This window comes from Bufo gargarizans, chromosome 6, assembly GCF_014858855.1.
Source record: "Bufo gargarizans isolate SCDJY-AF-19 chromosome 6, ASM1485885v1, whole genome shotgun sequence".
Taxonomy (NCBI): Eukaryota; Metazoa; Chordata; class Amphibia; order Anura; family Bufonidae; genus Bufo; species Bufo gargarizans.
The window spans coordinates 163,016,789-163,041,724 of record NC_058085.1 but is presented as its reverse complement, the minus strand read 5'-3'; the positions used below and the strand labels follow the sequence as shown (position 1 = coordinate 163,041,724).

The following is a 24,936-nucleotide window of genomic DNA, read 5'->3' as shown; positions in this document are numbered from 1 at the left end:
ATGTGCACAGCCCCATAGAAATGAATCGTCCGGATTCAGTGCGGGTGCAATGCGTTCACCTCACGCATTGCACCCCCGCGGAAAACTAGCCCGTGTGAAAGAGGCCTTAGGGATGAGAAAACCCGTGGAAGTTCGGGTTCGCCGGGTTCAGCCAAACTTCAGGTCAAAGTTCGGGGTCGGGACCTGAACTTGACCCAAACTTGACCCCGAACCCAGACCCCATTAAAGTCACCCCAACCTCACTTTATTATTTTCTGTTATAACATGGTTATAGCGGAAAATAATAGCATTCTTAAGACAGAATGCAAAAGAATATGGCAATTTAGGGATTAAAAAAAAACTCACCTAATCATCTTGATTGCGTTACCATCTTCTATCTTCTTTCAGCAGGACCTGCACGTGGTGAGTGCAGTGATGTAATCGCAGGTCCTTTTGCGGCAGTGCAATCAAGTGGATGAGGTGAGTTGTTGTTTTTAACCCCTAAATTGCCATATTCTTTTGCATTCTGTCTTAAGAATGCTATTATTTTACGTTAAAACCATGTTATAATGGAAAATAATAAAATGACCTAAACCCTCAACCCAAACATTAGTGAAAAAGTCTGGATCCGGGTACTTGAACTCGCAAAGTTTGGGTTCGCTCATCCGTAGTCAGTCTTGATCTCTCTGCGCTGGAGTAATATATGCCTAATTTATTATGAGGCAGATTAGTTGCATCTCCTGCACTCAGAGCGCCAGAAACTTAAGTCTACACCAGCTATTTGCATGCACCATAATTTGTGACTTTTTATGCCACAATTGTGACGTTAAAGCATTAGGTAAGGTTCCCCACTGCATAAAAAATATATATAATGCTCTATACCCTATTAGTAAAGCAAGAACGAAGCCAAAAGTCCCAAATAAAATCACAGTTTGTATGGTGTTTTATCCAGCAAATATTTGACTCCAGCATTGAAACACTGGAAGAAAAATGCTGCAAAAAATTTGTTGTTTTTCTAAAAATGCAAACCACGCTGAAATATATTTTTCACAATAAACCGTGGGCAATTATTTTTATAATCTTATTCAATTAAAAACATTCAGCCAATTAAAAAAAAAACTATGTAAAAAAATCTAGGGGGAAAAATTACTGTAGATCTTGACTGTGTAACTTTTTTTTTTTTTTTACTGGCCTAGATTGTTTTACCCTACATTTATTTCCTCTCCATTGCTTTTTGCCTAAGACATTGCTAGGTTGTAAACCATACCACACACATCTGATTGTTGCATTAAAGGGATCTATCGGGTTTTAATGATGTATTTACCACTTCAAATAACAACCCATCAGAAGAAGCCTGTAATAGAGCATCAATGAAAGCCAACAAAACACTATCAATGAGGTTTTAAACATCAAAGCTCTGGTGCATTTAAATGGTCACAATAGGGGAGATGGAGGGCACTGTTAAAGGGGACTGTTACAAGAATAGCAGTAAAGTCAATCAGCCATATAACACCTCATGTGTAACTGTCACTGTAGGAAAATGCACAAAACATTACATATACAGGAAACAGCTTTTATACAGTGATGGTTGGAGGACACTGTGGGAATCTGCACAAAACTGGTAAAGTACTACATCCCACCCACCCTGAGGACTAAACAATGGTGACATATAATATTCTGCCGCTCTGAACGGCATTTATCTTAAAACAGGAAATCGTCAACCCCAAAGCAATCCTGTTCAGCTACTAAACCGGCTCATCACATCGCGAGAAGGAAAATAATAAGACACAAGAAAAGTTAAACGGACTTTCTCATATATAAGAAAATTTGATTCTCTAACTAAAACACAATGATTTGCAGACATTGATGATTAACCCCTTTAAGACGTGGCTAAATGTGGCTTCCAGAACACAGCATTTTTACCTTGCATATCCCCCCAAAAAACTACGATAAAACTTATTTTATAATAATAAAAGAAAATATACAAATAGAAAAAAATTGAATTGTAATTAAATATCTGCCAGATGTATTATACGTGCCTCAAGTGTCATGTTAGATGTGTGGCACTTAATCAATAACAATGGTCTCGCAGAACGTTGTAATGATCAGGGATTAAGCGGAGCAGCCACAGTACCAACTTGTGTAAGTCTGCATGATACCAGAATACTGACACAATGATGTTTTTACCTTACTGTGAGAGCCATGACCTTTTCAGTTTTTTTTTATAACATTGGCATCTTTTTGCAGTGCATGAAATATAGCTTCAAATTTATACACGGGAGTTAAACAGATAGGATCAAAGTTTTCCCGTGGGGTGTGATTGACAGCATCTTTCATGGGTGATTGCAGGATCACAACTGCTGTTCCTCTGTGATCACAGCAGCTTAGAATAACTGGGCTGAAGCCAAGGTTTGCCTTTACTCAGGATTATATAGTAGTAAATTAAATTACTGTAACTTCCTATTATATACCTATTACCCGAATTGCTTCCTTTACAAATTCCTCTCCTCAGAATTCAGCCTCCACTTCCAGCACTGATACTCTATGAATAATGCGGGTCTATCAAGATGTGCTGAAGAAGCTCCTAACAGATTCTTCTTACTTTCTGTTGACAGATTATAGGCACCAAACATAGAGCCTATATTTTATTGGCCTGGGAGAGTAAAAGTGAAGAGACTGGTTTCACCAACACCTTCTCTCAACTATTACCTATAGATAATGTCTATATGGGCAATTAGCGGATGCACACAGGAGAGTGGTGGACAATGGCAATCCTCTGATCAGGTGAATAAAATGTATTTGTGATGGCTCACCTAATTGTTGTACATGGAGTGGGTGCCCCAACCGATATAGACACACCCAGTCTATAAGGTAAAGAGTGAATATGAAATAGAGAATGGTTGCGCACACCTCAATTGGAGGGATTCATCCAATTTGATTATATACAAGAGTTTCCTATAGTGTAGTGGTAATACATTATTTTATTATATATATATATATATATATATATATAATTAAAAAGAATATGAAAGAAAAAAACTATATCTGATGTATAAAAAGTTTTTTCGAAGAGTGTCAGAGATATTCAACAACGGGGACCGTAGTAGATGAGACCATGGTATGGTTAGGTCCCCGTAATGAATATCTCGGATAGTATTCAAAGGGTGCTATATGGCCATTTGAAGACTATCCGAGATATCCATTACGGGGACCTAACCATACCATGGTCTCATCTACTACGGTCCCCGTTGTTGAATATCTCTGACACTCTCCGAAAAACATTTTATACATCAGATATTGTTTTATACTTTCATATTCTTTTTAATTATATGTATAATAAAATAATTTATTACCACTACACTATAGTTACCTCTTGTATGCAATCACATTGGATGAATCCCTCTGATCAGGTGGTAGAATGTACTTTACGTATGAATTCATTTCAGAACCCACTAAACCAGAGGGGCTGTATTTGTTAGGATATCTCATAGACATCCTAACATCAAGGGCAATTGACCAATGCATTTAATATGTATTTCAGTGCTAACGCCATAAGTGAAGTCACTGAAAAGTTGGTATCCTCAATGTTTTTTTTTTTGTTTTTTTTTACTATGGAAGTCAGTAGAACAAGGTATTAAGATTGTGCACAAAGTCGTGATGACATCATACTGGCACTTCGGGTGGGGCTGAGGAGCATTACATACTGGCACTATGGGAGGAGCATTGTATATATTGGCAGTACAGTGGGAGCATTATATACTGGCACGTCAGGGGAGAATAGAGAAACAGTATATATATATATATATATCACTACATGGGTGCTTTATATATAGAGGATTATTGGCACTATGTTTCGGGGGGTACAGAGGAGGACTATATACTGGCACTACGGGTGCGAGCTCTATATATATATATATATATATATATATATATATATATATAATGGCACTATAAGGGAGAGCATTAGATAAATACTGGCTCTACAGGGGGAACATTATACATTCTGGCACTATGGAGGCAGCATTATACTGGAACTACAGGGGGTATTATACAGGGAGAACTACTATTTGATATTTTATCACTGTGGTGTTAATATTTGGTCCTTGTTTAGTAATAATATTGGACAACTTTATACATATATACATTTATTTGAGGGGGGGGGGGTCATATGCCATTTAACCCTGATCTTTTAAGAACTTAGCAATACTCTGGCATACTACAATTTGAACTGACTGTCCCATTTTGCCCAGGGCCACATATTGTCTAAAACTGGCTCTGTACATACTGATACCGTTGGGCTGCCATGGAAAACACCTTCACATTTCTTTGGTATATAAATTAGCAGTAGTCTCATTTTGCAGAAAATGCATATGTGTAACCGTGCCTATGTACTGTATAAACAAGACTTTGGAGTTAGGAACAGTTCCTCCCACACAACCTAAAGCAGCAGGCATTTTGATCTTGCTGGGATATCGAATTTAGGAAGAATAAAGACAAAACATTCCCAAACAACATTACATCCCTTTTGATACAGATAGCATCTATATGTGGGTAAGGAACATGAGGGACATGACCACCACAACCAAGATACCATCTAAATTAGAGTGGACCATACAAAAAAAGGACTTCTGTCCAGTGAAATGTCAAAGCCATTAATATGCACAAGAGGGAGCTAGAAATAAAATATTTCCACCTAAAACACGGAAACTTCAAAAAGAGGTATCTAGACCAGATTTGCTGAAACAGATTGTAAGTTCCCACCATATATGATATACTGCCCCATCTTCTTAGAGAATTAGTTATGAGCCAAGTTTTAAAAAATTTGATACGGCTGCTTTGCCAAACTTCGCCAAGAATTTTGAATTTGTTACAAAGTACTTTGTCAAAAATCGCATTTCATTGTATGTAGTGATCGCCCCCCATCATTTAATCCCCAGATGCTGCATTCAACGCTGATTGCGACATCTGAAAGTAACATTGAGGCCTTTCTGGGGTTATTTAGGATCACCTCATCCATTTTATCACTGAAAGGCTGTAGCAGACACCAAATATTTCGCACTCTGACGTGATAATATCATCGTGCCTGGCCAGCGCGCTGACGTGGTGATGTCACATGTCAGCAGGTGCAGGATTTGGCGCGTTTTCTTCAATCGAGATGGCTGTAATGGCCTCTATGCAATCAAATGGATGAGGTGAGTATGTTTTTTTTTTTTTTTACTGCGAAAAATTGATTAATTATCACAAGACTGCAAGAAATTCGGATTTGTGATGAATCAAATTATTCCTGAAATTTGGATCGAATTCCACCTTCCAAGGACCTGCGTGGAGCGTGATGACGTCACCATGGGCAGTGGGTGATTACGTAGTGAGGTCATCACGCTCTCCACAGGTCCTTTGGCGAGTTTTCTTTAATCAAGATGGGAGCGGATGGCCTCTCCGCGATCAGGTGGATGCGATGACTATATATAGATATATTTTTTAACCCTGTATTAACCCCCTGAGAGTAAGTCTCAGATGCTGCGATCAGCATTGAATGCAGCATATGACTGGGGGGGGAGGGCATGGAGCGATTGCCGTTCCCAGTCATTGCGTGCGCACCATACAAAGAAAAGTGAAAAGTGACAAAGTAATTTGTAATGATTCAAATTTCTTGACTAAGTTTGGCGAAACTGCCAAATACAACATTTCAAAACTTTGCTCATCACTACTGACCATAAATGAACATTGGCTGGACTTGCCAAATTCTGGGAGATCAGTCAACATTTGAATGTGTATAGAGGCAGCCAACTGCAGCCCACAGAAGACATGAACATTTCAACATGCTTTGTTCCCCTAGGAGATAAATGGTACCAGGGGTGTCACAGTGAATGATCTCCCTTTTTACCTAAACTTTTATGCTCTGCTGAGCCAACAATGAATATTTGTAGGGAACATTGGGGATTTAGCTGTTGGCTGAACACCGTACAGTTGAGACTTTATGTGGATGACTGTCAGATCTCAATGTCCAGACAGAAGTATTGACCTCATTCTGACTACTCATCCTCTTAGGAGATCAATTTCCTTTGCTTGCCAAACAGAAGCAAATAGAGACACCATATTTTACTGTCCACTGTCAGGTAACCCCTAGATGAATTCCCAATTGCTTAATATTCTTGTTGACAAGGACATACTGTACGTCAGGAAGAGGTACATTCCAAATCAGTTGGGACACATCAGCATTTCACATGAGACATTAAAGTCCCCATCAGTGTCACTGGTGTGGTGGTCAGTAGGTAATATTAACATTAGGTAGAGTATTACGGGGTGTTTGCAATGGCTTCACACCCTGTAAAAACCAACCTGACCATGGTGAATGTCAAATGCTATTAAGTAATATTTAGGAATCATTAATGGGGTTAAGATGGCCCCACATTATTTCTGGGAGATAAATCAAAGTTGTCTTTTATCGTTGCAAAACATTCAACAAAATTCTCTATTAGATTTTTATCAGGTATCACATTTGATCTCCTCATTCAGGGATTGTTATGATTTTATGGTAAGAGAATAAAAACTATGCTGATATCAAAAGGTAATTTGTCAGCAAATGTACAATTTTCAGTTAAAGGTCATTTGTCAGCAGATCTGTACCTATGAAACTGGCTGACCTGTTACATGTGCACTTGGCAGCTGAAGGCATCTGTGGTGGTCTCATGTTCATATGTGTCCACATTGCTGAGAAAAATGATGTTTTAATATATGCAAATGAGCATCTAGGAGCAATGGGGGCGTTGCTGTTACTCCTAGAGACTTTGCTCTCTCCTCAACTGCCACACCCCTGCACTTTGATTGACAGGTCCAGGCAGTGTAAACATCATCACATCTTCTTGGTCCTGTCAAACAAAATGCAGGGGCGGTAGTGGCAGAGAGAGCAGAGCCTTTAAGTGTAAAGGCAATGCCCTTGTTGCTCATAGAGGCTCATTTGCTATTTTTTTCAGCAATGTGGGCACATATGAACATGGTAAAAAATTTCAGAAAAATGTTGTTAACTGGGAAATAGATTAGTGTTGACCACGAATATTCGAATAGCTAATTTTTATTGTGAATATCGCCACTTTGAGAATTCGTGAATATTTAGAATATAGTGCTATATATTCATTATATTAAATATTCAGCATTTTTTTCCATCTAAACACATGATTCCTCTCTGCTTCTTGCTGTGGGCCAATGAGAAGGAAGCAATGTCAAGTTCACAACAATACTTAGTGCACCAATCAGTAATCTGTAGTCAGACCTGCTAAAATGTGAAGTTACACGTAGTGCGATAAAATATTCCAATCACTGCCGATTAGCGTAATCGCAAATCTATTGGAGCACTTGACTCTATCTGCATATAAAGCTATTCTAATGTTCTGTCGTGCCAACCATTTTCTCCAATCTCAGGAATCTTTTAGCAGCTTGAAAAATGTAGCCAAAGTGACCCATGCCTGTATTTCTCGTTACAAATTCGCATTACGCGAGTTTTACATTGCCGATTTTTCGCATTCAATAAAATAATCTCTTATTCTCGAAATTTGCAAATATATGACGAATATTCTACAAAATATTTGTGAAATATCGCAAATTCGAATATAGCCCCTGCAGCTCATCCCTAAAATGGATCAGTGGGAGTTGATTTTGAGGAACATTGTGGATTTTTCCTTAGACCTGTTTCACATTTGTGGAGTTCTCTCCTGGAACACCCTATTGGAGTTCTCTGGATCTGGCATTGGCAGAATGCATGCCGCCCCCATTGACTATATCAGGGTCCAGCAGAGATTCAGCTACTACCCAGCAAATACGCCTGGATTCGGTCAGACAAATACCACTGCATGCACATTATCATATCCTGGAGCAATCTGGTCAGCCTAAGGTTTCATTCACACGTCCGTAGAACACGGTCCGTGAGATACCGGACTGACATCCTGCTTGGTGCAGGAGCGTACGGCATCATTGGTTGCCATGACGCTGTGCGCTTTGTGCCGCCACCGCAGTACAGTAATACACTTGTATGATCTATACGAGTGTATTACTGTACTGCGGTACGGCACAAAGCGCACAGCGTCATAGCAACCAATGACGCCGTATGCTTCTGCACTAAGCAGGATGCCAGTCCGGTATCTCACGGACCGTGTTCCATAGACGTGTGAATGAAGCCTAAGACTGTCATTCCCAACCCTAATCATGAGGAAACCAATTAGTATGTTTTCCACTCTCCAAGGGATCCCTAACACTATTTTCGCCTCAGAAAAGCTTGCTTTATGGACAGGTAAAGCATTATCATGCTGGACTACATGGATCATGGGTGGTAGGATTCAGAAAGCACTGGATATAGAACTTGTGCCACTCCAGGTTCCAGAATCCATGGGCTTCCTAGGACATAAGTTCTCCAGCAGGAAAGCAAGCCATAGAATGCCTGCATAACTTCACTTTCTAAAGTACAAACCACATCTTAGATTCCATCAAAGAACAGAAATGATAATACACGCCATGAAGAAAATTTTCAAAACAAAGGAAATGTATTTTGAAATGTAGCCAACTATAAGATAAATGTAACATACTAAGTAGATCCTCAGTCATCTATCAGTAAGTATAAGAAGATGCCGATTTCTCAAAAGGAGACCTGACAAGGGAAAGAAAAAACATCTCTTCGGTGTACATAAAAATTCTGAGAGCCATTTCTAATATCTCTCTGTGTTCGGATATGATTACAGGTACCATTAAGCCTGAGCTGCACTATTTGCACAGATTCTGATTACTAAGTTCCTTCTCCTGATTCCTATCAGGTGCCAAGTTATCATGGAGACCATGTGTGGATTCAAAATGGCAAAATGCATTAATGAGGACCTGTCAACTCTCCGTTTTGTCTGTGTTGTTTTTTTTTTGGGGACAAATGACTCTATTTCCCATAAAATAATAATGCAAGATTATATGTGTTAGGGCTCATTCACACAACCGCATGGTCATGATGCCCATGTTGCGGAACGCAAACAGCGGGTCCACAATGCACAGCAACTGGCCATGTGAACCCATTAAGATCGCAGACCCATTAAAGTCAATCGGTCTGCCCCGCAGCATAGAGTTTTGTTTTGCAGACCGAGCACGACGACTATACGGTCATGTCAATTAGCTCTTATACTGTTCCTCTGCTATTCCTCCTAGAAATGTACTAATAAATTGACAATTCGGTGTTACCATTTGGGGAGTATACATGCACACTCTGATATTGTCCAGTCACTGCTTACTCTGTAAGTATACACCCCTTTCACAAACGGAATGGTAACAATTATCAATTTATGAATACATGCCTAGGAGGAATAACAGAGTAATGGCACAACACAGAGTTATAAGAAAATATAATCCAGATTTGTCATTTATGGAAAAAATATTTAATAAAATCTATCTATCTTATATATATCTACAGGTGAAACTCAAAAAATTAGAATATTGTGCAAAAGTCCATTTATTTCAATAATGCAACTTAAAAGAAATTGCTTTAATGCAGCTTAAAATTAGAATATTGTGAAAAGGTTCAATATTCTAGGCTCAAAGTGTCACACTCTAGTCAGCTAATTAATCCATACCCCCTGAGCACAGGGTGCCTTCAAATTGTGACTTTTGGGTTTTATAAGCTGTAGGCCATAATCATCCAAATTATAACAAATAAAGGCTTGAAATATCTCGCTTTGCATGCAATGAGTCTATCTCCTATGTTAGTTTCACCTTTTAAGTTGCATTACTGAAATAAATTAACTTTGCACAATATTCTAATTTTTCGAGTTTCACCTCTATCTATCTATCTATCTATCTATCTATCTATCTATCTATCTATCTCTCATATATCTCATCTATCTATCTATTGGTCTGTCTCAATTTATATATTAATTATGTATCTTTTAATCTATATACACACACACACACACACATAATAACTTGAACTATTTAAACCAGGTAGAATGTAGATATGATGAACTGAACCAAAGCAAGGTTTTCATAAAGACGCAGCACATGCCAGGAATCAGAAAAGAGACAAGTTGCCATTGGACTCTCCATTTGGGGCAGCATCAGGCTATGGGTCTGTAATGTGCAGAGATTATATCTATAGTATAGAAGTCTGTAAGATGTTCTTCACACGTTTCTTTCCTTTCATCTGGTACTGCATATAACTGTTAAATTATGATTCCAAAATGTTTTGGATGACTGTATATTCCGCCTGTCAAAATTTCCTAGACCCATCTGAAAACAAACATACTGTAGGTAGGTGGTTCACAGTTTTTGCTATGTGTTTTGCTCCTGTTCAAGCTCATTTGCATTTTTAAAGACAGAATTTTCTGTGGGTCTTACAAATATTCAAAGAAACAGATGTAAAACACATTAAGACAAAGCACTGCGACAGGCTCATCTTTTCTTGACAATAGGGCAAAAAATTATTTAAATTAGCATCAGCTTATTCACAATCATACTAAATGCTAAACCTTAGGGTGCTGACACCTGTTTAAGTTTTTTGAAGCCAGAATCAGGAGTGGATTAAAAAAAAAAAAGGAGATGGAGTATCTTCCATTAATACTTTTTCAATTTTTATTATCCACACCTGATTTTAGCTTCCAAATCTGCATAAAAAACTCTGAGGCTGGGTTCAGACCTGAGCGTTTTACAGCACGTTCCTACGCGCTGTAAAACGCTCAACAGGCAAGAACCAATGATTCCCTATCGCCCGACGCCCCAAGAAGTACATGAGCTTCTTTGGGGCGTCTTGTCGCGCGTTCCCGTACATAGACTTTAGCGGGAACGCGCGACAATGGGCGTTCGCTTGTCTCTGTATGCGCGATTGCAAACGCCGTACAATCGCGCATACAGAGCGTACGTTCAAGTACGCTCAGGTCTGAACCCAGCGTGAATGTGTGGCAGCACCTTTAGGTAGATACCAAAGTTGCCTCATTTATTTGCAGACAGGAGGTAAAAAGGGGCAGTCTTGATATGGTATCTACAGTTGTGGACTGGACCACCAGAATTGCAGATGATATTTTGTTGAGTTCAAGCTCTCCTAGGGGGTCAGAGAACCTCTGTTCTCCACAAACGTGTCCCAGAGGTGGGACCCACATCTATCAGACTTATATGTTATATTCCATGAATAAGAGCGGAGTCCAATGTGCATCTTCTGAGGAGGTTCTAATTTGCGGAACAATGATGGACATGCACGGTATGTGTGGTCACATCTGTCTGCCCATTTAAATTAATAAGAATATGTAGGAATATACAAGAGCATTTTAAAAGGAGACTATATAATTAAAGGGGTTGTGTCAAGTTTAGAAGTTATCCAGAGGATAACTGATCGCTAGGGGCTTGAGCTCTGGGATCCCCACTGATCTGATAAATGGGGCCCCATTCCTCCAGTCTGATGGAGTGGCAGGTCAAGCGTGCGCCTTGCTGCTCCATTCATTCTCTATGAGAATTCCAGAAATAGTCAAATGCTGTACTCAGCTATCTCTGGTGGTCCCATAGAGAAAGAATGGAGCAGTATCGATAAAGCAATAAACTAACAGGGGAAATATAAATGATAAGTAATGTCATTTAAATTGATAATTGTGAGGCAGTAATATAACATAATATACTATAGATACCATAATATTAAATCGTGAGGCAGTAATATAACATAATATACTATAGGTACCCTAATATTAAATTGTGTGCGGCAGTAATATAACATAATATACTGTAGATACCCTAATAGTAAATCGTGAGGCAGTAATATAACATAATATACTATAGAGACCCTAAAATTAAATTGTGAGGCAGTAATATAAAATAATATACTATAGATACCCTAATATTAAATTGTACGGCAGTAATATAGCATACGGTAATATACTATAGATACCTTAATATTAAATTGTGCGGCAGTAATATAACATAACATACTATAGATACCCTAATATTAAATTGTGAGGCAGTAATATAACATAATATACTATAGATACCCTAATATAAAATCGTGCGGCATTAATATAACATAATATACTTTAGATCAGTGTTTCCCAACCAGTGTGCCTCCAGCTGTTGTAAAACTACAACTCCCAGCATGCCCGGACAGCCTTTGGCTGTGCGGGCATGCTGGGAGTTGTAGTTTTGCAACAGCTGGAGGCACACTGGTTGGGAAACACTGCTTTAGATAACCTAATATTAAATTGCACATTTAAGGGCTCATTCAGACGGCCGTATTCTGTTTGCAAAAATACAGAATGCTATCCGTTTTTTTGCGGACCCATAAACTTCAATGGGGCCATGTCCTGATTTTCATGGACAAGTATAGGACATGTTTCATGTGTTTTGCAGAACCGTGGAATAGAAAAGAGCCCCATAGAAGTGAATGGGTCAGCATCTAATCCGCAAAAAAACGGATCCGCATTTTTGTGGATAGGATACGGCCATCTGAATGAGCCCTAAGTATTTACCCCCTATATCTTGCTTTGTGGTAATGAAAGAGAGAGGTAAACCCTATGAACTGTGACATACATGTATTACTAATACTGGCAGCTGTCCACCATGAGCAGCTAAACGGCAGCATCCTGTCCAGACTGCCAAACCCTGCACGAACCAGCCACATTTCTCTAAGAATGGCAATCTGACAAGACCTCCCAATGCCAACAACTATTTATACATCTACACTACACACAAAATGCATACGTTACTCTTAAGATTAAAACCCTAAATCCGGAAAAGTCCTCACAACATTTCTCAGTTGAAATGTGTCTTCATGATATGCCGCCAGCTGTCATCTGGATCACCATCTGGTTTCAGATATCATCACAATAGCTGTCTATGCTTCCAAATAATACAAAATAATAGGTGGATAATGGTGAGCAGTGGAAGTAGAGAAAGGAAACTATGTAATGGCTTGTAGGTTTACAGAGAGACGAATATTGGTAGCAAAAACTGCAGTCTTATTTCAGATATTAGGCCAGTTTCACACAAGCGTGTTCAGTCTGGGAAACACGTTCTGTGTGATGACCACATTTTCCGAACCCAACACCATCATCTGACCCAAACTCATAGCTTCAAAATGACTTATGATGCTGTAAGTTCCTGCCCAACTGCAGATCTACTGTGCTATATTCATATACTAATGCCATACAGTACAGTACAGTAGACTTGTAGTCAGGCAGGAACATATAGCATTATAAGTCATTATAATGCTGTGATTTCTGATCAGAAGAGCAGTGTTCAGGCCAGAAAATGCGGCCATCACATGGAACACATTTCCGAAACCGAAACACTCTTATGTGATGGAGGCCTAGTATTACTGAAGGGGTTACCCTATCTTTACAAACTGTGTTCTAAATGGTGAGAACCCCCAGAGGTGTCTTTTTTCAAAAAGAGAATCTCCATATATTGTTTCAGCAGTGGTCCAGGTCTGTCGCTACTACGCTAGATCTACTATGAACATTACTCATTGAACTTTTACTACTCCCATTTTTGCCTTCCCTACCACTCCCCTCCTCCCTTTCCTCTGTGTGATGCTTCATAGTTGTGATGCTGACCTAATTTCCTTGCCAGAGCAATTAAGGTTCCTACCATGCTAGCTCCTTGCAAAGGTGTTGTTTTCTATTGTCTGCCTATGTACCAACCTTGCCTGTTTACCGTTGACACTCAGCTGTCAGCCCAGACTTTTTTCTTGGATTTGCATGAAGTCTTTCTACCTGACTTTGACCAGTTCCTTCGCTGCCTTGTACCAGTGTCTCTGATCTCCGTGGGTCAGCTGTCAACCACATCTGGACTAAACTAGGAGGTAGCAGCTTGGTAGCTCCCCTGCAATGAGGTTATAGATCCCTGTACATAGGTAACAGGGTGAGCACTAGGGAGCTGCTAGGATAACACCCCTAGGTTTAGCCCAACTCAAACTAGTTGGTTGACACAGTGGTTCCACACTCACTGCTCATAACAAGCATGCATATGTGCCATCCCTTTAATTGCCCAAGCCAACTTTGGAAGTGTAATATTCTAAAACTTTGTATCTTTTAACACCATATTCTGGAAACTGACGTACATACCTCCAGGGAAATACAAGAAGAAGTCAAATGTCACCAGGAAGTCCCTGTGCAATTATTAGCAATTTCCTGTAGGACAACAATTAATTGTATGCGGACATGCTTCCGTAGAGTCAGCAGCATCAATCAAGGCTTAACTGTGAGACTTTGTATACAATCCAAATGGTCCCTCTAAGATGCTGAAAAGTCCTATTTTTGTGCTTTTGCTGAGGACAGGTATAAAGTTCTATATTGTGAGATTAAATAAGCTATACTTTAATGGCCACAATGTGCAGAAACTAATCTCTGATGCCACTGGTGTGTAAAAGATCAACTCAAATCGGACCTGTAAAGACAGCCTAAAAAATGTAAGCTTTATTCTATTAATGGTGGTCATTTACTAAAGGACAGTGTTTCACATGCCAGTATTAGTTAACACCCTTCTGCATGAAGATCCAACATATTAGGAATTTGTTGCATCTTCTGCTATCTGTGCATCAGATATGAAATCTACTCCAGCCAGGAACTAGGAGTAGATTTCTTGTGTAATGTGAGCCAGTTTTCTGACGCACATTTTGTTAAATAAGTTCCCACCTGCGGACCTCCTCCCACCCACTCGCCTCCACTTTTTGAACAAGTGACAAGAGCGTTGAAAAGTAGCTACAAATTTTGTCACTTGCGCTAAAATTTGTGACTTTTCTAGTCCAAAAAACTGGCAATAAATGACCCCCCAATACCAATAGGTGGGAAGGTGATGAAGAAATCTCTTGTCTCTATAGGATAACATTAGTGCCATATTACAAATATATACCACAAGGAACCTTTAGGCTAGGGCTACACGACAACATGTGTCATGCAACTTGACACATAGGGCACAACTATATTGCAACATGTGTCGCGCGACACATGATAGTCTATGGTGTCGCACTGCTTGCTACTGTCCTGTCACAGTCGCAGCATGTCGCATGTCAGTGCAACGCCATAGACTATCATTATAAAAATTGTCGAACGACATTGGTGTGACATCAGTGTCGCGCGACACATGTCGTTGTGCACCCCTAGACTTATGGATCTGTAAGATGGGGACAAGCATAAAACCAAAATCTGACATAAAGCAACCTGATAGATATCAAGCCCACTTATAGAATATAAGCATATATAAGGGTATACAACTTAAATACAACTATGTACAACTTCCAATCAGCCCGTACTAAATCTCTAACATATTGGACTGTACTGTCACTCTGGGCAACTGGGTGTCAGATTAAATGTTTTATTTTTCAGATGTCTTAAAAAAAAAAAAAAATACTTACCTCTTCACCACTTAATTCTCCAGTTGATCCAGTGCAATTATTCTAGCGTTTCCGCCGTCTGTGGCCAGGACGTAGCCACTGCAGTCAATTAGTTGCCTCACATGCCATACTATGTGGGACTAAATGGGTGATTTTTTTTACTTATTTTTTTTAGTCTGAAGCATTTGTTCACACCACCGGAGTCATTTCTGTTGTTCTGCTCGATTAGATGAGCAGAACAGTGAAAACCATGGAAGTGCTGCATTCAGCACATAACTGAACAGCACCAAACATGGATTATATTGGGATCCTTTTCAAATCTTCTACACCACCCTCCTACCTTCAACTAAAGACGGCTGGTTATGTGATACAGTAGCTGATAGATGATTATAGACCGTGTCTCGTGAGGGAAGGGGTTGTGAGAAATATGAAATGCTAACTATTCCCTATACACTATAGAAAGAGGAGCTACAAAAGTTATGCAGCACTTGTTATGATACACATACAGTTGAAGAAAACAATATGTAATATGTCTTACTCTCTACTGTATATTGCTATTATATTTATATTTCTTGTACTTGCCTTTATAGGGTTTTTGCTACTTTGAAGTACAATACATATGCAAATGTTTTATTTTAAAAGTAAGGATATCCCCAAAAAACCTCTGAACATGTTAGAATAGCTGAGCCAACTTGGAATAATTACACACTGTAATGGTATCATTAATGTGCAGATTACAGGGCTCCGGCTGCCTTTAAACCCCAGCCTAATATCATCATGACTGTAGGACACAGCAACTGTTGGAACAGTTGGAACTAAATACTTTGGTGCCAGTTTGGCAAGGAATGTGTAACTTTTTTTTTTTTTATATTTTTAATTGCAAAGATAGCCTTTTGATAGAACTAAATAGGAGAATTTTTAAGCGAAGAATAAACCTAGTTTCTATGAAGGACATCTTCCCTGCAGTAGATAGAATGGGTCCCAGCAGTGAGAGGGAAGGTAATGCTGATAGACGAGTATCATATTTTAATCTATCTTCAGCGTAGAAGCAAGCAGGGAGCGAGTGAGTGAGTCACACTGATGCAGCCGTCTGTAGTACCACACACATTGCTATGACACCTGTCAGCAACACTACACCAATGAGACATACCCAAACCGGAAAAGAAAACTCAGCAGACACTTGCTCAAAGACATTCTTCACCTCAACATTTGGTGCGATTGTTAAAGAAACATTTACATAGTTTTATATAGAAAGAAGAAAAATAATCCCAGTGACATGCTTGTCAGGTACAGAAGTCGCAGGCTGAGCTGTCATTTAACTGTTTCTGGCTGCCATAGGATCCCCCTGTTGCCCTGCAATCACATCAAGACAAGGGAGGACTGAATGCGTTAGGGAGGGAGTCGTCGCCTTCCCTCTAACCACTTAGATGCCATGAGCAGCATTGACTGTGGCATCTAAGGATTGGAGTTAAACCAGCAGTGAGAGCAGCCTTGTAATATAGCTGGCATCCACCAGTGATAGTGTGGGCACAGCTCCTGGGACATCACAAAGCTGTAATAGGATCTTGCTGAGGCCTAACTACTTACTTCCAGTGACGTACAACACACTATTATGGCACTGTGGCTTATAGGATTAAAGGGAACCAGTAAATTCTGTAAAAGGAGCTTAGTATATATATATATATATATATATATACTGCCTGTCCTAAAAAAAAGTCGCCACAAAAAAAAAAAAAAAAAAAAAGATTCTCAATGGGGTTAAGGTCTGGAATGTGGTGGCCAATCCATGTGTGAAAATGATGTCTCGTCTCATGCTCCCTGAACCACTCTTTTTACAATTTTAGCCCGATGAATCCTGGCATCGTCATCTTGGAATATGCCCGTGCCATCAGGGAAGAAAAAATCCATTGATGGAATGACCTGGTCATTGAGTATGTTCAGGTAGTCAGCTGACCTCATTCTTGGAGCACATACTGTTGCTGAACCTAGGCCTGACCAACTGCAGCAACCCCAGATCATAGCACTGCCCCCACAGGCTTGTACAGAAAGATAATCACCCATGCAGTAACTATCCAATAGGAGGCTCATAGCTATTTGCTTAGTTAAATCCAGGTGGCAACTTATTTTTTGGACAGGCAGTATATATATATATATATATATATATATATATAGTCATTCTGAGCTGAGGAGTCATGTGGGCGGTCCTGCTCAAGGATTGACCCTTGCATTGAAGCTTAGGTATGTGTAGGTCAGGTTGTAAATCACTTATTAGGACCACCTACTGGACCCCTCAGTTCAGACTGAGCAGTGATTTAAATAAATAAATGACCTTTTACTGAATCTTTACCGAAAAAGTATATATCAATCTGCTCATCTACTCCTGCTTTATGACATAATTCCTTTAGATTGGACTGCATTTAAATGTGACAATTTCTTACTGACCAACTGATTTAAAAAAAATATATACATTTGTCGCCTTCCAAGAGCTATAGCTGGGGGGATGAGGGGGTTTGCATTTTGCAGGACAAGTTGAAGTTTTTTATGGTGCCTTTTTGGGGTACTTATAACCTACTGATTCATTTTTATTAACCATTTCTGTGAGGGAGAAAACAGCAATACCAGGTGGGGTTCCAATGGGAGACAAAGGGTGTCTACTCTCTCTGTAACCGCTTACATGCCAACGGTGCTATTGCCATTGGAATGGAATGGGGTAAATGGCCTGGATCAGCGCTCCTGCCAGTCCGTCCGGGCCTTTAGAGCAGGAGCTCAGCTCTAATGTTAGGCCTCTTTCAGACGGGCGTTGCGGGAAAAGGTGTGAGTGTGTTGCGGGAACATGCACGATTTTTCAGCGCGAGTGCAAAACATTGCAATGCGTTTTGCACGCACGTGAGAAAAATCGGCATGTTTGGTACCCAAACCCGAACTTCTTCGCAGAAGTTCGGGTTTGGGATCGGTATTCTGTAGATTGTATTATTTTCCCTTATAACATGGTTATAAGGGAAAATAATAGCATTCTGAATACAGAATGCATAATCCAATAGCGCTGGAGGGGTTAAAAAAAAATTAAACAATTTAACTCACCTTAATCCACTTGATCGCGCAGACCGGTATCGCTTCTGTCTTCTTTTTTGCTGTGTGCAGGAAAGGAACCTGTGGAGACGTCACTCCGGTCATCACATGGACCATCACATGATCCATCACCATGGTAAAAGATCATGTGATGGACCATGTGATGACCGGAGTGACGTCACCACAGGTCTTTTTCCTGCACACAGCAAAAAAGAAGACAGAAGAGATACCGGGCTGCGCGATCAAGTGGATTAAGGTGAGTTTAATTATTTTTTATTTTTTTTAACCCCTCCAGCGCTATTGGACTATGCATTCTGTATTCAGAATGCTATTATTTTCCCTTATAACCATGTTATAAGGGAAAATAATAATGATCGGGTCTCCATCCCGATCATCTCCTAGCAACCGTGCGTGAAAATTGCACCGCATCCGCACTTGCTTGCGGATGCTTGCGATTTTCACGCAGCCCCATTCACTTCTATGGGCCCTGTGTTGCGTGAAAAACGCTCAAAATAGAGCTTGCTGCGATTTTCACGCAACGCACAAGTGATGCGTGAAAATCACCGCTCATGTGAACAGCCCTATAGAAATTAATGGGTCCTGATTCAGTGCGGGTGCAATGCGTTCAACTCACGCATCGCACCCACGCGGAATACTCGCCCGTGTGAAAGGGGCCTTGGGGTTACGGGGGACTCCTGCAGCTCTTAGGCTGGGCCAGCCTAAGGCCCCTTAGTGACCACCGTAAAAAGGCATATTGGGGTCACTAAAGGGTTAAAAGAAAACCATTATTAATGCTGATGGTGAGAAACGACAACAGCAAAAACCTAGGAGCAGATTTTTTGACACATTAATGCCAGTGTTAAACTACAGTTGGTGGTGGATCTTCTACCATATAAGACTCATTTATTAATATTATTAACAGGAATAATTGCCATATCTACCCCGATATTGTTTCTCATCCCCACTGTATTCATGAACAGGGGCTGTGACCCATTGGTAAATTTGGTGCAGCTATACTTGAGACATATTGGTTCATGTCTTGTATAGTTCATTAGGATTAACAAATTTCCCACACTGGGAGGAATGGCAATGTTAACCTTTACAGACATAAGCAAACAAGATGATGTGAGATGATTTGTTTCTTGCAATAACTCATGAATGTATACCATACAGCAAGTCTGCGGCATAAAAGCTGACAAAAGAACACACAAACTGTATAATACAATTAATAAACTATGAAATCCTACTGTCAAACATGTCACCTAAACCGCCACACACAACAGACTCGCTGTATATTCCTAGCTAGTAGACAAGAAGTGCTGAAAAGCGTAAGTGTAGGCTACACTGTAGACCAGAAGCACCAAGTCTTTTAGTGTGCGGCTATGAGAACTGATAGATTTTGAAGTAGTGGACATAATTACAACTTTTACTCTAAGTATAGTTATAATTATACAGTGTAATAACTACGTGACAACCAATGCCAAGGTATGAGATAGGTAAGAGAAAGCTTGAAGACTTTGCCTTGGATGACAACAGAGCCCACCCTGCTCTGGTGATGACAATTTATGGCTGTAGACATTGTCATTATTAATATGGTATGTGCTGTTGTCAAAGACGTATATAACAGCATAATATACTATATCTGCCTAAATGAGCTCGAAGGGTCACAAGGGAGGTCCTAAACATCAATGATGATGGTCACTACTGTAACTAAAAGTCATACACTCTCATAAGCTATAGGCTGGCTTGGTGGATCAAGCGAGCCTGTGTAGATGGAGATGGGAGGACATGCAGGGGCGTAGCTATAAGGGAAGCAAGGGAATCGGCTGCTTTGGGGCCCAAACTCAGAAGGGGCCAACCCAGGAGGAGGACTAAAAGATTTTATCGTCAGGGCCCCCTCAACAGTATTATACAGTGACATCATATACAATATATACATGTAGGAAACCGATAGACCGGCTGCCGTGCTTCACCTAGGAGAATGATCTAGACTAGCCATAGGAGTTGGGGTTGCACAGGAGCAGAGGGTTGCAAAAAAAGTTGCTGTTCAAAAATGTGCTGTGGGGCCCAGTAATTTCTAGTTACGCCACTGGGGACATGCAAGTAAGTGTTATCAATGAGGAGAGGGGAAAAGCTCCTGCCAGACACTTTTGTCTGCATACAGATGGAGCAGGGTTAGCACTCAAACTCTTAACTCACATTTCTTAAATCATCGTTATCTTGAAACAAAATCCATTGAAAAGCAATTAAAGGTGTTTGCTTAGTTTAGAAAGCATGAATGTTAACTCTACTACTGTACATCGGTATCTCCCTTAAGTTTGAAAAGGTTCAAGCTTTGAAAGTCAACATGCCCGATCCTTGCTTCCCCCAACATCATCTGTCGGGATGCATTCTATTACAGAATTCTATACTTATTAGCAGTTATTTATTTACCCGACTGCAACTTACATGCAATAATTCCCTAGCCTTTCCATACCCCATCTCCTTCATCCCCCCCCCCCCTCCCTTCCCATCCCTTGGTTGACCTTTCCAATGTATGTCTTTTATGTAACTATAAAATATAAATGTGATTCCAGGGTTGAAATGTCCAGGACCATAAATGGAGGAATGCACTGTCTTTGCTTGTGCTTGGAAACACACAAAGCAAGTACGGACCACGTAATTACATTGAACTCTGTGAAACCAGTGAGCGCACAGAGGTTGCTGTATGGACATGCATCTTGTGTCTGTAAGTTGCAGACAGCAGTCACCAGTTATATGAGCACAAGGACATGCAAGTGTAGGAGTCCTTTAAGAAAGGCATAGAGCTTGAACCTTCAGAAGATGTTTAGAGACAATCAAAGGTAACAGATAATGTCTATTTCATGTGTATTAGTAAAGAGGAACCCGTTATAATGTACGGTGTAGTATTATACATCCTCGCTGTCAGAAAGTGACAACTTGTAAATATCCTGTGCAAAAGTTTTTCATTACTTTCAATATGACTAATGTGACTCCTACTTCCATACTAAATAATAAAGTAGCGCACGATTACATCATGACTAGTCCCATCCGATTTCTTATAAAAATACAAAAAAAATCAGCGTTCATTCTCATCAAAATGTAATATACAGTAGCTACTTATTACTTATGTCCCAGTTTTGTAGCATAGTATAACTTGGGGTTATACACCGTCCGTAACTCTAGCCTTACACTGGAAGTCTTTTTTTCTATTTCTAATTCAATGCCATAAACTTAAAAAAATTTGTATAAAAAATAACCCTCTTGCGCTCTTGTGTATAATATTAAATGTGTACTTTGCTTAAACCACACCATCACTATGATACCTGAGCCAATGTTCCCGTCAGCGGGTATATACCATAGGTTTGTGGTCAAGAGCTGATCATTTAGATTTTCTGTCACTCCAGTAGGAGAGCACAACCAGCTACCCAGTTCCTTTAATGGAGGCGCGATATACACCAAGATTTAGACATATACATTACAATATATATGTCCTGGTGCATCAACAACTAGGACCTCTATACAAGTCTGGTGGACATGAAGCTAACAACCTTCAGATTATAAAGATTGTTTATTGACAATACACGATTAATGCCAAATGTAAGGTTCAGTTGATTCTGGTGCCATTTCATCATTTGTTTGCCATTACCCTAATTATGATCACAAAGATCTATGACCATGTGAAACAGAAAGCAGAAATGTGTCCCTGTAATCTGTGTTAGCATTCTGGGGCATAGACAAGTTTTATATATGTTCCAGGACGGAGACACTAAACCATCAAGCTCCTCCTCGTCAATCAAACATGGTTGCTTTTGAGCAGTAGTTTTCAGGACTGAAATAACTTCAAAAGAAGCCACAGACAAGAGGTCACCATTCCTATCATTTCTACTTAACCTATGAAGGAAAGAGATGCATTGTTCCTATCTGTGTATTTGACCCATTCTGAGGACATCTTCAGTCTTAATATATGTGTAATGACTGAGAGGGTTTAGTCCATACCCTTGTAAAATAAAGTTGTAGCTATTATTGGAACTGAATCATTATAAAGGTTTCTGGGGTATATATTACAATGACTTGTACCTGTACAATGTATTGATCGTGATTGATAATCACATTGAACTGATATTAGCCTCAAACATCTTATTTCAAGACCAGGTTTAGGCTCAATACATAATATTATATCCATCAAATGCTTAATAAAAAGTTAGGTTTATTTAAGGCTCTATTTGCTTTATTGGTTGTCTCCCTTGGGGTTCCGATTGCCATTCTGGAGCTTTTTATAGTATATCCTGTAGCGCCAATTTTGCTGCATAAGATACTATAACCTGCCACAACCCGATTAAACTCATTGGTTTTAGCAGAGTTTGGATCCACTGGAAAACAGTCACATGGTAAAGGAGACATCACAAGAAAATCCAAGACCATGTGGAGCGGTCCTGTCACGGTTGTGACGCAGCCATGCTGCATTCGCGTACCGTGTGGCCAGTAGGGCCGCAGCAGGCTCTATTTAAGCTGATGAAGACCGCACTTTTCAGTGAGTCTGTATTGTTAATGGCCGCACAGCACCTTCAATAGAGAGTGGCCATTTACAATACAGACCCACTGAACAGCGCTGTCTTCATTAGTTTAATTAGAGCATGCTGCAACCTTGTCGGCGCCGTCGTGTCACAGTTGGGAGTCGAGTACCGAACGGCCACATCCTAACTGTGACACGACTAGGACATGTGGTCGTACAGATAGCGGTTACACTAGAGGTTTTCCTCTGGATTTTGTGAGTGGAAAATCCTCAACATATTATAGGGACAGCAAAATGATATTTTAATAAATGTGGAGAAAAATCCCTGTGGGAATTGACATGTGGTGAGGATTAGAAATCCGCAGCAAGTCAATTCTTTCAGCAGATTTTTCAATGAGGATTCAAATCCACAACAAAAGCCACATGTAAAACAAAGATTTTGCCACAGATTTCCGCTGGGAATCTGTAAATTTACAGTGATGGCGGTTTTGACATATACCTGTCATTTATGTCATCTTAAATAAAATAGACGTTTTCTTCAATCTCCAGTTTGGAGGTATAGTCTAATGTATTTCAAATGTGCACCAAATTTTTAAAACATGCACAACAATTTTTACCAAAAACCTACTAACTTAACTCAACTCAACCAGACCGTCTTAGAATGGCAGAAGAGTTTTCTTAAGGACAGTGCGTGTTAAGGTCACATACACCCATTCAATTTTGCCCATCTCATAACATTGCACCATTTGTCACCAAAATGACACTTTTCATAAATGTGTCCCGAAGTGTCTCCCTATTACATGTGCTTCCCTCTCAAAAAATATCAAGTGATGCTCAAGAGCTTGCACTATAATGACAATATAAGACATTAAACATTTCAGACTTTTTTTTTCATTGATACTTTGGTTGCTTTGGCAACAGTTCCTCAAACCAGTCTACAGCTTATAGAACAATGGCAACAAAAAAAAGTTATCTAAGAGTAGAACATAAAAGCAAGCATGCTTTCACAAGACCAGAATAGAACAGAATGTGTTTCCCAGCAGCCGCTGTGTGAAATGTGGAGATATTGGTGTTTTCATTCAATATTTGAGCAAAGTAGAAAGGTGCGATAAGTAAATATGTACAGACCTCTTCCAGCAGTTGGTCAACTCTTCCCAAAATAGCTGTCTCCCTTTGGTCTGCAGAGACTAAGGCAGATAAGTGAGTGTATCTGAACTTCTCTAAATCAGAAACCCTGGACTGTAAATCTGAAGTTCTGCAGAGAACCAGGAGACTGAGGAGTAAGGAAAACACTGATAATAAGGCAAACCCACATCCCAAGAGTGCAGGGAACCTGCTGCACTTCCCACAGTCCTCTGTCCTACAGGGCATGGTTCTACAACTCCTAGAGAAGACAGCAGCTCTCCAATCCTCCTTCCCCTCCATGCTGTCCAGAGGAACAATAAATAAATAAATAGAATAAATAAGCCACAATCCTAATCCAAGGAGCACAATCCAGAACTAAAGGTGAGGGAGTCAACCCAAGGTGGTTCCACTAGCAGCTGTTCAGTATATGCCAGGCAGGGTGCGGGAGCCACAAATAAATAGGTTTCTGCAGCTTTTAGGGACCCAACTTCAATATTGAGAAAAAGAAGAGGAAAAAAGTTCTTGGAAAGGTCTTGAGCTGTGGAGTTTTCCCTCTTCTGCTTTGCAAACTTCAGTGACTTGTGAGAGTTGTAAAGGAATCCCGCATAGAAGTCCCCATTAGGAAGGTGTAATTCTCAACTGGTTGGGAGCTGTGTGCTGTGGCTGATCTTCTCTCCTGTGTAACATGACACACACTGCTCTCTCCCTCTGAACTGCAGGGATCAGATGAGCCAGCTAGATGAGCCCCCCCTCCTTCTGTGTAACCTCCTCCACTCCTCCTTGCACACTCTGAACTGATTTATTTATTTATGCAAAGTGTCTGGGAGGGCTCTGACCATGAGAGACCCTAGCCCACCACCCTCCAAATCCCCAGAGCACCTCTCATCAGCTTGCCTCCTGCTTTGAAGTGATACCC

General features: G+C 40.1%; 1 protein-coding gene across 5 annotated transcripts in view; it reads right to left on the bottom strand.

Moving 5' to 3' along the window:
- The window catches only part of COL13A1 (collagen type XIII alpha 1 chain), a 286,336-nt gene extending 261,627 nt beyond the window's left edge, over nucleotides 1–24,709 (bottom strand). For all 5 annotated transcript variants that reach the window (XM_044299207.1, XM_044299209.1, XM_044299208.1 and 2 more), the window contains exon 1: nucleotides 24,024–24,709. In XM_044299207.1, coding sequence (XP_044155142.1) covers nucleotides 24,024–24,320 — 297 coding nt within the window. In that variant the 5' untranslated portion in view covers nucleotides 24,321–24,709. The remainder of the gene's footprint in view (nucleotides 1–24,023) is intronic.
- Between the last annotated feature and the right edge of the window lie 227 nt (nucleotides 24,710–24,936).